Genomic DNA, 14,169 nt, shown 5'->3' with positions numbered 1-14,169 from the left:
CTCCTGGAAAAAGCAACATGCTAATGAATTTCAGATGCGGTGTGAATTACTTATTTGTACATTCATGTAAAATCAAACACATTGGGAAAATTTTTGTTTACTCTTTGGTTTCAAAGAATAAAATTGTGCCAGCAATTCAACACGTGCAAAGGCAATCCTTACAAAAGGGGTGACTTGTTGATTTCAGGGAATATAGCTTGAGACTTCCTGCTGGATAAATAAATAATGAGCCAGTACCAGTGCACTTTCCTGAAGTTACCCGGGCTTGCAATTCTACTCTAATCTCCTTCTTCTTGCTTCAATGGGGAGGAGGAAATTCATTCCACAGATTAAGTGTTAACTAGTCTTAAAAAGAATCTCCTCGTCTTTGATGGGAAGTAAATTTCTGATAAAGTTTAAATTGAAAGAAGATGCTTATGTGAACATTCTTCAAATATCTGATATTTACAGAGTCTAAATGGAAAGAGATGGTTAGCTGTGCATCTGATATTGAAAGGATCTCATATCACTTTGGTGACTGAAGGATACTTTACAGTCAAAGTCAGAGTCAATCTCCTTCTCTTTTGTGGTTCTACACAAACCGAACCGCTACAGCATTGCCTCATCTCACAAGTTTGTGCCATGAACTTAAGGAGGAGCCCTATAGAAGATATAGGTATCACTTAGCATCAGTCATTGCCATAGCCAGAATAAAAATTAGAGTCTCACCTACTGACAATTTAAGGATAGTTACATGATTGCATATTTGTAGGTTTTATAGAGATGTGTATCCTGTTTTCTTGTTAATATGTCCTTTTTTCCTTTAGATTGCATACATCATGTCCTTGGTTCAGGGATACAGTCTTAATCAGGACTCATGGCCACCCATGTTTAGGAATCGGAGTATTGGTGATGACAGTAAGAAGAGTGAGAAAAGTAAAATAGAAATACTAACTTACCCTAGAGGCAGAATGTATATTTTTGATGTTTTCTTTTCACTGCTTCCCATATCCCATGTGAAGTATTCTGACCCTGCCCTCTGATTTATATAGCAGAAGTTAAGATTAAGTTAAGGCATTGGTTCTCAGACTTGAGTAGGCGTCCATATTATGGGATTGTTAAAACAATATATAGTTACATGTTATATAACTATATGTAGTTACATTGTTATAACAATATATTTAATTGTCTTATTATAACAATATATGTTATATAATATATTGTTAAAACAGTATAATCCCAGAACCAGATTGCTGGTCCTGGCCCCAGAGTTTCTGATTCAGTCAGTCTGGGGTGGGACCTGGGAAATTTGCATTTCTAATAAGTTACCTGATGATGCTTGATGCATCTGGTCTAGGGACTACACTTCGAGAACCACTGAATTAGGGAGGTGTGTAGCATAGTCCTGCTGCAGGAGAGTGATCATACTGACCTCTTCTATCCTTCCACCTCTAACGGTTGTCGTTCAATTTTTATGAAGCAATTTTAAGAACACTTTCTGACTGTGTATGAATCAGATACCTATAAATACTGCTCACAAATGCGTATTGAAAATGACATAAATTGACTAGAAATTTAATGGCTGCAGCATATTGAAAAGTAAATTATGAAACAATGCTAGATTTTTTTTAGGAGTAAATCAATTACTTCCATACACTGCATCGGCTTATTTGAAAAATAATTGTCTCCCCTGTAAACTCAACTCTTATCCATTTATATAACTTAAGAGAATTTTCAGGTACTTGAGATAATTAACAACTAAAAACAATGAAGAACTGTAAGCAGGCTAAATGCCCATTTTTCTTACTGCTTAAAGTACTTTTTTTTAAGGTTAACATCATAATTTACTCAATTATAGTCTTCCTTTTGCAAAATATCTATTTTCTGAGATCACAGGTCTTCACTGGGCTGTATAATTATATGGAAGAAAAATTAGGCATTTCCTCACAAAACTAACCCATGCAGCCAGCGACCCTAATGACATTAATGAGAATCAACAAAAGGGCAGTGTTTGAAAGCTATTTGGTAATGACAATGCCAGGTATCTAAGCCACTTGGTTACACTATGATTTTCTAATTCTCTTCTGGATATAAGATCACTTAAGTTTAAAATGAAAGAAGTCAAAGAAAGATATCCCTAGCATCTGAGAAGCTGTATATGTTACTTCAAGTTCCTCTTTTCAAAGGTAGATGTACAGATAATAACTTCTTCCTTTTTCAAAAGAGTAGTTTAGTTACCCTTAAGTTTATAAAGAAATATGTAGAATATAAATGGATGATGCCTAAGACTATAGAGGTTTTTAAATTTGAACCCTATGTACACTGTAATTTGTTCCTTTAGACTTTACAGGAGGCAAATATGTATTTTTTAGTGTTCTATTCACTCCTGTATCACATGTAATAATGACAAAATAAAATGATTGAAAATATAGCTGAAAGTTGGAAAAAATAAAAATTTTAGCAAACTGAAAAATTTATAGGTGAAACATAGTATTTAATTTGGCTGTGTGGTGAAATTTTTTCTAGGTGGGAATGTGAAAAGATTGCTAACTTTCCCATGGTATGACACATATGACACATAACTAAGTGTGCAGGTTCTAATGTCCAGGCATCCTACACATAAAACATCTAAAACAATGTAGAAACTTGCTCATTGGCACACTGGCAAATGGGATCCCGACAACTGCAAAGAAAGACTCTGTCCAACTACTTAAAAATCAATGCAGTTTGTCTTTTGAAAGTACAAAACAAATTGTAAAAATAGTCTCACTGGACAAGCAATGCCTCAACCTGAAAAAATGGCTCTAACATTAGGACTTCTTCACTCTTGTCTGTGAGGTGCAGGCGATTTGGCTATATGGGTATGCTAGGGGCTCAACCATCCTATTTGCCTGGGACAAAGGCATTTCCAGGAACATGGAGCTTTTGGTTTTGAAACTGGACAGTTCTGGTAGACAGAGATGGTGGAAACCCTAGGGTATGTTTTTTTCATATTTCTCAATGATACTTTATACAATATAAGCCAGGTACTGTACTCGATTTGGTTTTACAATCAACTTTATTGGGCATTCGTACTGAGTTCATTTCTCGATGGCACAGTTTCTTTACCAAGTTAGTAGTCATGCCTGTAAGTCCTGACAGGGTTTAGTAGTGGCTTAATTACCAGCTATGCAAAATACCATGTGTTTTAATTTTTTTAAAGTTCAATTAAACAAACAAGTTTCTTCAATTAGGGCAATCAATGCTTTCTCTTTCTTGTCAGTTCCCAAATTACTTTTTTTTTTTTAAATACAGGAATGGAAGTCTTAGAAAGTTATATATGATTTTAAAAAATCCTTTCTCAACTTCATCTAGTGATTTCTAACTCCATCTCCTTTAGAAAGATTATATAGAGACTATTGCCAGGTACAGTGGCTCAGGCCTGTAACACCAGCACTTTGGGAGGCTGAGGTGGGCACATCATCTGAGGTCAGGAGCTCGAGACCAGCCTGGCCAACATGGTGAAACCCCATCTCTACTAAAAATACAAAAATTAGCAGGGCGTGGTGGTGCACGCCTTTAGTCACAGCTACTCGGGAGGCTGAGGCACAAGAATTGCTTAAACCCAGAAGGTGGAAGTTGCAGTGAGCCAAGATAGCACCTCTGCACTCCAGCCTGGGTGACAGCGTGAGACTCTGTCTCAAAAAAAAAGGAGAAAGAGACTATGCAATAAAGGTGTAGAAAACTAAAGTGAGCCATCAACAGATTATAATATATTCCCCATTCATTCAACTTCTTTTTGGTGTAGATGAGTATCTGTTGTCTTTGAGGCAGATGATATCTAATGGAAACAATTAATTTCGAAAACTCTATCTATACATGGCCCCAGGTATGTAACACTGAAATGATCTTCATTTTATAGATGCCAAGAATAATGTCAGTCATGGGAAACTCCCAGCGTTACTGGCTCCCACAGCATGATCCTCATTTAGCAAAAAATTACCTGAAAAAAACCTGCTCACTGTGACCTGATCTTTGAATGTTATGTTGTATTTCAAACTCCTTGTTTTTGTACAAAACTGAAAACACCCCCAAAAATACATGAAGGGGAATAAACATATCATGTTTTCATTAAACAGTTAAATGGACAGCTATTTAAAGGATATATTTATAAAATAGTGTACATTTAAAATGTCTAGTGGTATTATTTAAATTATTTAGAAGCCATCTGTGACTGGTATAGTGCATTCAAAGGCACAATTGATTTGAAGACTGAAACACAGTACAGATTTCAGTTCTTACATTTAAAATGTCCTGAGTTTTAGGTTATATAATGATAAACTATACCTGCTAAAAAATATACATAGAAAAAAGAAATAATTTTTATGCAAATAAGACTCATCTGTAAGATTCATTTATTCTATCCAGTAGACCATAGGAAATGTGTCTGGATTACTGGGCATAAATATGCAACATTTAAAAGGGAGTGGAGATCTTTATTAAAACAGAAGACTCTTCAAACTCCATGATGATGTCAATAATATAGGTCCTTAGAGCACATTATTGTTCTAAACAGGTCCCCATACTTCCACATTGGTTATAAAATATTATTTTGTGCTGCTGGCCTGGAATGAGAATGTCATACATCTGCAGGCAATTAGAAGAAGCTGGACTGCATGTTTGATTAGCTCAATAAGAAACGGGCACAAGTGTGACTCGACTTATGTTAGTCAAATTCCCTAGACAGATTATCCTGTTGTTATCATATGAAATAACCCCCTTTTATCAACAATTAAGTAAATCCACATTTATGGGCACTTTGCAAAACTGTGAGGTGGGAAGAAATCCAACTTAAGCCCTAAGCCTTCCAAAAAACTTTTAACCCTGCTTTCAATGGTATAGACACCAATCCCAAATTTTAGAAACTGGCTGAATTACACAGATCAATTTGGGTTGGAAATAACCTGTGTGCACACAGTCAACAGGTATGTATTTAGCATATTCCATAAGCAAGGCACTTAATAGTCTGCTTATAACTAAAAAAAATTCCCAAAGAAGAAAGAACTATAAATGTTTTACTATGTGAAACATAACTTACTTTGTTAGGTAGTCTAAATATTTTCTAGAAAAGTTAAATAGCATTTTATTTTCATTAATCACAGTACAGTTTCTACCATAACCAATACATGTTGTAAGTCTTGAATATATTTTATTCTAGGACCTCTTCATTTAGTTCTGGGCATTGTTCTTGAATTCAACCATAAATGTCAATGACGGTCTACAAACTACTTTGGGAAATGACTCATTCATTTATCTGGTTTTTTTTTCTCCCAAGTACCATTAAAGTATACATCTAAAGTATTCAAAATAATTCAGTATATAAAAGTTGATACTTAAGAATTTTTCAGCAAAATTTTTTGATTTTGGGAAAAATACTACCAAACTTTCCAGTCTAGTTATATAACTAAATAACACAATTAAAAGTTGGTCTATCTTAAATAAACTCAAGATTTTTTTTATCAGTATTAACCCAAATACATGTATAAGAATAACCTCATCATTTTATCTCCTTGACATAATCCTTAAATTCAATATCAGAATATCAAGCAGATGCTGAAGCATTCATCATCAATACTGGAATTCTGACTCATGACAGTAACACGAAACAGATGCTAATACGATGCACCCTCTGAAAAGTGACACCATCACAACATGGGTTAGGTCTTGATGTGGGGTACTTAAAGCTTACAAACAAAATATGAAATAAATAAGAGTCAGAGCATGACAAGTTTCCTTCATTTTTTTTTTTTTTTTTTTGAGACAGAGTCTCACTCTGTTGCCCAGGCTGGAGTGCAGTAGCATGATCTCGGCTCACTGCAACCTTCACCTCCCAGGTTCAAGCAATTCTCCTGCTTCAGCCTCTCTAGTATCTGAGACTACAGGCATGTGCCACCATTCATAGAGAATTTTTGTATTTTTAGTAGAGATGGGGTTTCGCCATGTTGGCCAGGCTGGTCTTGAACTCCCGACCTCAGGTGATCCACCCGCCTCATCTTCCCAAAGTTCTGGGATTACAGGCGTGAGCCACCGTGCCCAGCCCCTTGCTTCATTTTTAAGCCATTTAAACTGGAGTATCTTTTACACAGAAGATAAAACTAAACACGGGTGAATAAGGGGCAGCATCCCAGGGCACAAGAAAATGCATCTTACATTTAATGTAGTAGCTCAGTGGTCTCTATTGAAACACTTGGTGTTAAGGGAGGAAGGTGCTCTCTTCCTTACACATGACCAGTTAGAAAGTAAGAACTCCTGGACCCTTTCCATTGGCCCACGTGTGCCATACACGTATGTGGTGGTGACATGGAGTTCTGCACTATGGGATCTACCTAATCAGCCTCTGGCAGGGAGAAAGGAGTCTGGAGGCTCCTATGGCCTCATTTCAGTAACACAGTCTCCACACCAGGCTGCTCTGAAATGGTTTGCCAAGAAGAAAGGGAAACAATCTCATAGCACAGTTCAGTTAGCTAATATCCTACATGTCTTCAAAGCCCCAGATTCTTATCACTTTGCTAATATGAGCCTACAGCTGTTTCTAGAATACACAGTGATGTGTATGCTCTGTGAAAATAAACAGAAAACCCTAGGCAGATGATGCCATGGTGCAAGTGATATAAGTGAAACGTAGTCAAATGAGAGCTTAAAAGAGATATAAACGTGAGTGGGGGAGAATCCCTCCAAGGTAATGAGAAGCAGGAGCCCCATTTCTTTACTCCTGAATGAGGAAAATAAGTCTGTGGCAAGTTCGATGAAAAGAAACTTGAGAAACCAAAGGGGTACATCTGTAGAGTAGCTTGACAGCATAATTTCAAATTCCCAGTGAATAACCTGACGGTGACTTTTGCCAGCTGTGACTTTGGCACCCGCCTTCCTGGGTTGGAAGGTCAGCTCTGCACTTAGCACCTGTGTGACATCTGGTTCTCAAACTTGGCCGCACATGAGGAACCGAAAAAAAAGCCAATGCCTGGAACCCACCTCAGAGACTGTGATTTAACTGAGCTGGGGTGTAGCTTGGCCATCGAGAAGTTTTAAAGGTTCCCAAGTGACTCTAAATATGGGCAGCTAGGGTTGGGAACCACTGATGAACTTTCTAAGCCACAGTTTCCCATTTGTAAAGCAATGATGACAACTACAGCAACTACCCTTTAGGAATATTGTGATGGTTAAATATAATGCAGACAAAGCACTTAGCATGATGTCTGGCACGCGAGAAGTCCTTAATAAATTATCATCATCCTCACCACGAGGTGCACTTGGGCAAAAGCTTTCAATGGTTAGGAAAATAAGTTATTCCTACCTTGGCACACGTTGTGTTCACTTTGCTCGTAGCCTGCTGCACACTGGATACGGTGGGAAGGGTTGGAGGGAATGCGCTGAGGGTCAGCTGGGTTCCGCCGGATGACAAAGTTATTTCGGCCAGTCTGCATTTCAGGGCCTGCGACTGCAGCAGCACTGGCCACAAAACCACCCCCGGGCAACACTCCACTGGTTGCCATGCTGCTGGCAGCTACAACCCCGGTGGTTGCCCCTGAGGTTCCTTCTGCTGGTTGTGTTTCCTGCTGAGGCTGTTCATTATTGACAATAATCTGGGCTGTTTTCGGAAGGCAGAGGTATCCTCCATAGTGGTTGACGCACTTCATTCCACCTTTACAAGCGTCTGGGACAATGTCACATTCATCAATATCTGTGGTCAGTAATAAAATAAGTCAGGAATCTTCTAAGAGGGAAAAATCAAACATGTAACTATAATGCTCATGCCTTTTTGGTATAACACAGACAGGACAGGAAGAGTGACACAAGAGATGGAGACAGAAGGCAATGATCACATGGAAGTCTTTGAAGCTGGCTCACCTTTGCATTGCTGTCTCACAGGATCCCACTCATATCCGTCAGTGCATTGCTGTGAAGAAAACATCAAAGGTGGGGCCAGGAGACAGTTAATTGGTGTGTCCATTCCCTAAGAAATCACTCTAAAAGCTTCATTCTTATGGCAACAATCCTTGTGCTAAAGTCCTAGATATATGATGAGATGGGTGGTTTAACATTCTATCGCTTTTTTTTCAAAAGACAAGTCTGTGCATTGGACAGCTTCGGGGGTCCATTCTCAACCATCAGCTGCCTAAACTCTTCTGTTCTTTTTGGTACAGTTGCCCAGTACCATCTTCTTTTCTGTTTTGAGACTAATCTTCTCCAACTTCTCTGACTGCTCTTTATTAATTTGCCTTTTTTCCCACATTGGAAATGTTAAAAAAAAAAAAGACCAAATTCTCTCTCTTTCCTCGCCCTCTCCCCCGCCCCCGCCCCCAACCAGCCCTGGACTCTTCTCTCTCTCTCTAAATCCTCTTACAGCATTCAAGCACCTCCATCTCACACCCTGACCTGCTCCCTACCTTCAGCTCCTAAGGAACAGAGGTGTTCCTCCTAGCAGTTCCCAGCTTCAATCTCCTCTCTAGTTCACCCACTGAACAAACAGCCTATGGATCACCTTCTGAAACCAGGCAGTTTTAGGGCCTGGGGATACAAAGATGATGCAGACTTTGTCCCTGTCCTCAAGCAGCTCAAAGACCAGAAGAGGAGACAGATAGGTAGACAAGTTGCAGCAAGATGGCAGGTGCCTTCTACAAGTGTATGCAGGAAGGAGTAATGGACTCTGCCCGGGGGCATGGGTGAGCATGGCAGGGCAGAAGGGAAGACTTGACAGAGGAGGTGACAGTAAATCAGGCTTTACAGGATGAGCAGGATTTTTCCAGGTGAATGTGGGAATTCTAGGAAGAGAGGCTATTGTGACAAAGGCATAAAATTTTTGAAAAGGGAAGGAGCTGCAAGGAGTTCTGGGTAGGTGGAGGATGAGGTTACAGAGGTAGGCAGGGCCAAAACAAGAAAGCCTTTCTTTAGGAATGGAAGCCTGAATTCTACCCTGAAGGTCAGTGAATCTCAAGCTTTATTGTGTCTAAGGATCATTCAGGGTTCTTGTTAAAATGAAGATTCCTGGGCCCACCCAAAGGATTTGATTCTGTAGGTCTGGGTAGGGGGCCTGGAATCTAAATTCTTAGCAAGTATCCCAGGCGATTCCCATACAGGTTGTCTAGGAACTACTTCTTGAGAAATGTTGCTACAGGCGATAAGAGGCCTCTGAAGAATTTTTAAGCTCAGGAAACAATCTGATCAGACGCTCATTTGAGAAAGTCACTGTAAGGAAGAAGCCCAAGGAAGGATTGAGCAAAAGTGGAGTAAACAAACAAATAAACTTAAATTCTTTTAATATAACTGAGAGCTGCTTATGTACACAATGGATGCTTGACAAGGAAATAGCTGAATGGAAGCCCAGAGATCCATTTAGATATTTTACTGATGTCTGAAACTTACTGGAGCGAGAACTAAATTCACTTTGTCTCTCAGACTAATTTTTTTCTTGTTTCCCAAACAGTGTTCAAGGTACCACTACCTTTTTCGAAACCCAGGATTCCAACTTTAACATCAGTGCTGAATGCTCCACTTATTTTCCTTCCATCTCTGCTGACTTTGTGTCCATTTCTACCATGTCTACCGAGAAAGGCTTTTGCTGGCCCATGAGTAGGCAAGGCCCCGCATCTCTACATGCTGCATACAGACCCCATGATCTTTCTTGTGCTCTTGGTTATGTTGCTCCTCTCTCTGAGACCTCACAGTGACCTGCAGATCTCTCAACATCACCATCTCTGGGTTCTTCCCACTACCCAGTTCCAGCTGATCTGACCTTATCACCACCTGGATTGGTCTCAGGTGCTTTCAGCTCTAGCTTTTGATTATGCCACTCTCTGACTCAGGTGCCTCTTCAGCCTTTCTAGATCAATCCAACCAAGGTCATCACTTCCTTCAAGAACCAGCACAGAGTTCTGTCTCCTCTAATATGCTGGCACCAACATTAATCACCTCCTTGCTTTTCTATTTCCTTGGCAATTTGTATAATCTGTATAATAGTATCATTTGTCCTTGCTTAGGAACTTTGTAGTTTTCAACACTGTCTTCCCAGGCTAAATTCTCCAAGAGGAGACTGAATTTTCTTAGTAAACAAATAAATTCTTTTAATAGTGATGAGAATTGCTTATGCAGATAGTTGTTGAGTAAACAGCTGAATGGACACCATCTTTAATATGGAAGAGGACTATGAGGCTATTATGTGGATACGAGCCCATTCTTCTGAAAAGTATCTTTCAAGCCAGGCAAAAATGGCAGTTCACTTGAATAATTTGTATGGTAAATAGAGAAGACTTGCAATTTGTTTTAGGTATTTACTTCTAGACATTTAATGTCAGTGTACTATTAAGTAAGCCTAGACTGAGTTTAGCTTCACCACTTGGCTATGTAGCCCTAAGCAAGTTAGACACTCTCTCTGATCTTCAGTTCTACCATTAGTAGAAGGAAGATGATGCCACTTACCTTACACATTGCCGCAAGGATCAAAGGAGATCGTGTCTCCACAGCGGGATACTCAGAAATAGTTATTATCTTGTCCTTTAACCATGAATTATTAGGCATATAAAATTTAAAGGAGAATAGGCCCAATCTTAGCACAAAAGGGTATCATATCTGGAAAATTTGTTACAATAATAATGAACCCTAGTTAGTGGTCTTAAAACTATCATGTTTAAGCCACAGGGAACCTTCTCTGGTAAAAATGAGGAAGATTTAGGTGATTAGCAAAGGGAAGGGCATAGAAGATAAGCAACTGGAAAAGAAGTAAAATCTTTTATGAGATGATTATAAAAGTGGGTAGTGAATTTAATTTTAGCTCCCTGAGAAGGCAGTAAGTTTAGTCTGAATAACAAAACATTTTCATTTTAAGATAAACAGCACATGCCTTCATTTTTCTTGCTTAATTTATCTTCAGCAGAGGAAGCAACTGCATTTAACATGAAGTTAACAAAATATTTGTATTAAGCTATTTTATTTATAGTGGATCTGAACAACAGAAAAGAACATTTGCCAGATGAATACTAACATTCTAGGGATAATGTGGTACCAAAAAGTGAGATAATGTTTATTATCAGTAATTGACATTAGTTCATTTTGAAGAGTTTTCTTTTCAAAAATTTTTCACATTCTTTCGAGTAGGATTACTTAATTTTAAACTGGGAGCAGTAGAAAAATGTGTTTTTCATATTCCAATCCAGGACAAATGTCATTTGCCTAACACTGATTAAAGACAAGAAAACACAGAACAGAGGTGCAAACAAACTCACCAGAAGTGAAGTCAGTACTGTCCTTTTCTGTTCTCACCACAACTATTTGTAGCAGTGGGAGGGGTCAGGTGATCTTTTTAATATTTTATTAAACATTGGTTACACCTATGCAACTAACTAATCAAATATTACTTGGAAATATCAGAGACGCTAATTAGAAAATGCAAAACGGAGTTGCACACATTACGTTTTAAAACCACTTTAGCCGATATGCATCCTGGTAACACATAAACTGTTGTCTGCCTTTATTTATTAGAATTATCAAGTTATACAAAAAGAATGAATATATAGCCTTTATAAATTCAATAAAGGCCACTTACTTGAGAATGTATGTCATGTACACAAAGAAGGCCATGTGTCTTTATGGTGTTTAACGTTCTTACTTGACTTGAGTCTTATTCTGCACGTATTGGTTTTATCTGCATGTGGTAGGAATCCAGGTTTTCCAGTTCCTTACACCCATTAATTTGTTGAATGTTTTGGAAACATGTAACTTTCTTTGGTTTTAGTTTTTGAACGGATCCCATTTTCAGCCTTGCACAAATGATTACATATTGGTTCCTATCTTAGGTGGTGAGCCCAATGAACTTTTGAAAGGATCAAGGGGGCAATTTACAACGAATCTTAGATATGAAGCATGAATGAAGTGTTGTTTAATTTATCACCCTCAGCAGAGTATAGCCCAAATACACTGGCAGGGGTGTGTAAAGTCTTTTTTTTGTCACAGAATCCCGCTGAACCGTACTTATTTCAAATTCCATCACCCCTTACCGTGTACGTGATGGTTTCTTCGGTGTCCTGTGACTTGACCAGCGCCAGAGTCAGCATAGTTAGGAAAAGGGCTTTCAACATTGTGAATCTCAAAGAAAATACAGGACAAACTGATGTTTAGTATCTGCTGCGGGGAAAGTAACAAAACTTTAGCAGTGAGCACAAGCGAGGAAAGGAGGGTGGGAGAGGCTGAGGCTCCACCATACTCAACTTCCAATCTGCTTTCTCATCTCCCCTCCCCCTCCTGAACCTTCTCGGTAGCCAACGAACGAGGCAGCAAAGACGTAAAAACTGCTGTAGAATTGCATTTCACGTTACTCCATCCTGCTACGCTGTTTACATACAAAAGACATTCAGCGTGCATTTTATACTGCACCTACAAAGCAGGCTGCAGAAAGAGGGGGTCGAAAGGAAAAAACAGTAATCCATTTCAAAGGAGACGGTGCATTTCCTGCCCCCCAATCCCACACCCCGGGGGATGGAGGTGGGGCTGCAAAACTCTGTTCTCTAGAACGTTAAGGCTTTCCCAGTATACTCACCTTGAGCTAGCAGAGTTCCTTGCACAGCACAGCAAAAATACCTGTGAGCCAATATGAATTGCCTTGGCCTCAAGCTTTTTATTTTTTAAACAAAATAACAAAACAAAACTCGGAGAGCAATCTTCCAGTTCTAGTAGAATACTAGACCTTCTCACATGTCTCAGAGCTTCTCACATCCCCCAGCACAAACTCTCAAAGTGGCATTTCCACGCCTTTCTCTGCGCACAGCTTTGTTTAAAAGTCCCAGGTTGTGTGGAGGGGCAGCCCAAAGCGACTGATTCTCTTTTGTCTTATCAGTCTGGGTCCCCGACACGCTACCTTCGGTTTCAGGCTGCCTAGGACCGGAACCAGGGATCGCACCGCAGCCCGAGGTACCAGTTTCGGGCGGGCGGCCTGGCCCGGCAGGGAGATGAGGTCCCCTTTCTTAACAGCAAGCTAACGCGGCGGTCCCCTGGAGCTGCTCAGCGTCCCAGCTTCTAACCAGCTCCTATGGAATCCAGGTGCGGCTTAAATCTCGCACACTGGTCCCCTAAACTTTCAAAGCCACGTTTATGGGCAAAGCCCTGCCGGCTGGTTGTCGGCGCGCACACACATGCCCATCCCAACAGATGTCACCCGAGTACTCGCACTTGCTGACAGATCGCATTCCGAGGCTGCACACCTCCACCTCCCTCTCTGCCCGAGACACCCTGCACAGTCCAGGGCAGTTCTCGGGTACTCAACACCCCTCAGCTCACCCCACCTCACTTACTCTCCCGCGCGCGGCCCAGTGAGTACTGGGCTCGCTCGGGGCGACCCCCCGTTGGGGGCTCCTACCTGCGCGGCCGCGCTGCGCTCCGGGCCCGGGCAGCGAGGGGAGTGCGCAGGGGAGGGCAGCCCCGTGGGTCTGATCTGGCGAAGTCTGGCAGCGGCCGCGGCGGCAGGAGGAGGAGGAGAAAGGGAGGGAAAGGGGGAGGGCGAAGGGGGGCGGAGGAGAGAGCTGAGGGAGGCGCAAGCGCTGAGCCCAGCGTTGCGAGCCCAGCGGTAGAGCGCGCAGCGCAGCGAGGTCCGCGCCCCCTGCTCCAGGGGCCCTCTTTGCCGCCCCCGCTTGCCCTCCCTTGCCAGCTCCTCGTTTCCCAGACTCGCGGGGACCCCAGGCCAGAGAGGACACGTTGACATGTGATGTCCTGGATGTGCTTCAGCCTTGGGGATGCTCCCACTCTCTAGTGCGTTTTCTTCTTCTCTGAGGAGGGGAACACAGCATCTCCCTCAGAGACCAGAGGGTTCTAGAAACTGCTGTTACTTTTTTTCCCAATAAGTGAATGCTAGGAGAGTAAATTAACCCCCATTCATAGAACTGTTTCCTTTACCTTTTCTTTCGGATTTTTTTTTTTTTGAGGAGGTGTCTGCTTCCACAAATGGAGAAAAATGAGAATTCATCCATTCAACAAATATTTGCCACCTACTGTGTGCTTAGTGTTGGGAATAGGCCAAATAGAACTTGCACTAACAAAATTGTGAGGTGGGGTTTTTTTTATGGTCTCTCAAACCTCCCTTTATGATAACAAGTGTTGGCAAGAATGGAGAAAAGGGAACGCTTGTACGCTGTTGGTGGAATGTAAATTAGTACAAACATGATGGAA

General features: G+C 40.8%; 1 protein-coding gene across 14 annotated transcripts in view; it reads right to left on the bottom strand.

Moving 5' to 3' along the window:
- Nucleotides 1-13,754, bottom strand: part of EFEMP1 (EGF containing fibulin extracellular matrix protein 1) — a 63,797-nt gene extending 50,043 nt beyond the window's left edge. For 2 of the 14 annotated variants that reach the window (XM_054677887.2, XM_054677888.2), the window contains exons 1-5: nt 13,299-13,313; nt 12,009-12,096; nt 10,435-10,509; nt 7,867-7,915; nt 7,313-7,699 (exon numbers count right to left, since the gene is read on the bottom strand). In XM_054677887.2, coding sequence (XP_054533862.1) covers nt 7,313-7,699; nt 7,867-7,915; nt 10,435-10,509; nt 12,009-12,089 — 592 coding nt within the window. In that variant the 5' untranslated portion in view covers nt 12,090-12,096; nt 13,299-13,313. Of the gene's footprint in view, nt 1-7,312; nt 7,700-7,866; nt 7,916-10,434; nt 10,510-12,008; nt 12,097-12,219; nt 12,397-12,547; nt 12,589-13,298 lie in introns of those variants that run through there. The other 12 variants (XM_063789064.1, XM_054677885.2, XM_063789065.1 and 9 more) reach the window with 12 other exon arrangements.
- Between the last annotated feature and the right edge of the window lie 415 nt (nt 13,755-14,169).

The sequence above is a fragment of the Pan troglodytes genome, chromosome 12 (genome assembly GCF_028858775.2).
Source record: "Pan troglodytes isolate AG18354 chromosome 12, NHGRI_mPanTro3-v2.0_pri, whole genome shotgun sequence".
Classification (NCBI taxonomy): domain Eukaryota; kingdom Metazoa; phylum Chordata; class Mammalia; order Primates; family Hominidae; genus Pan; species Pan troglodytes.
This window is presented reverse-complemented; position numbering and strand designations above follow the sequence as displayed.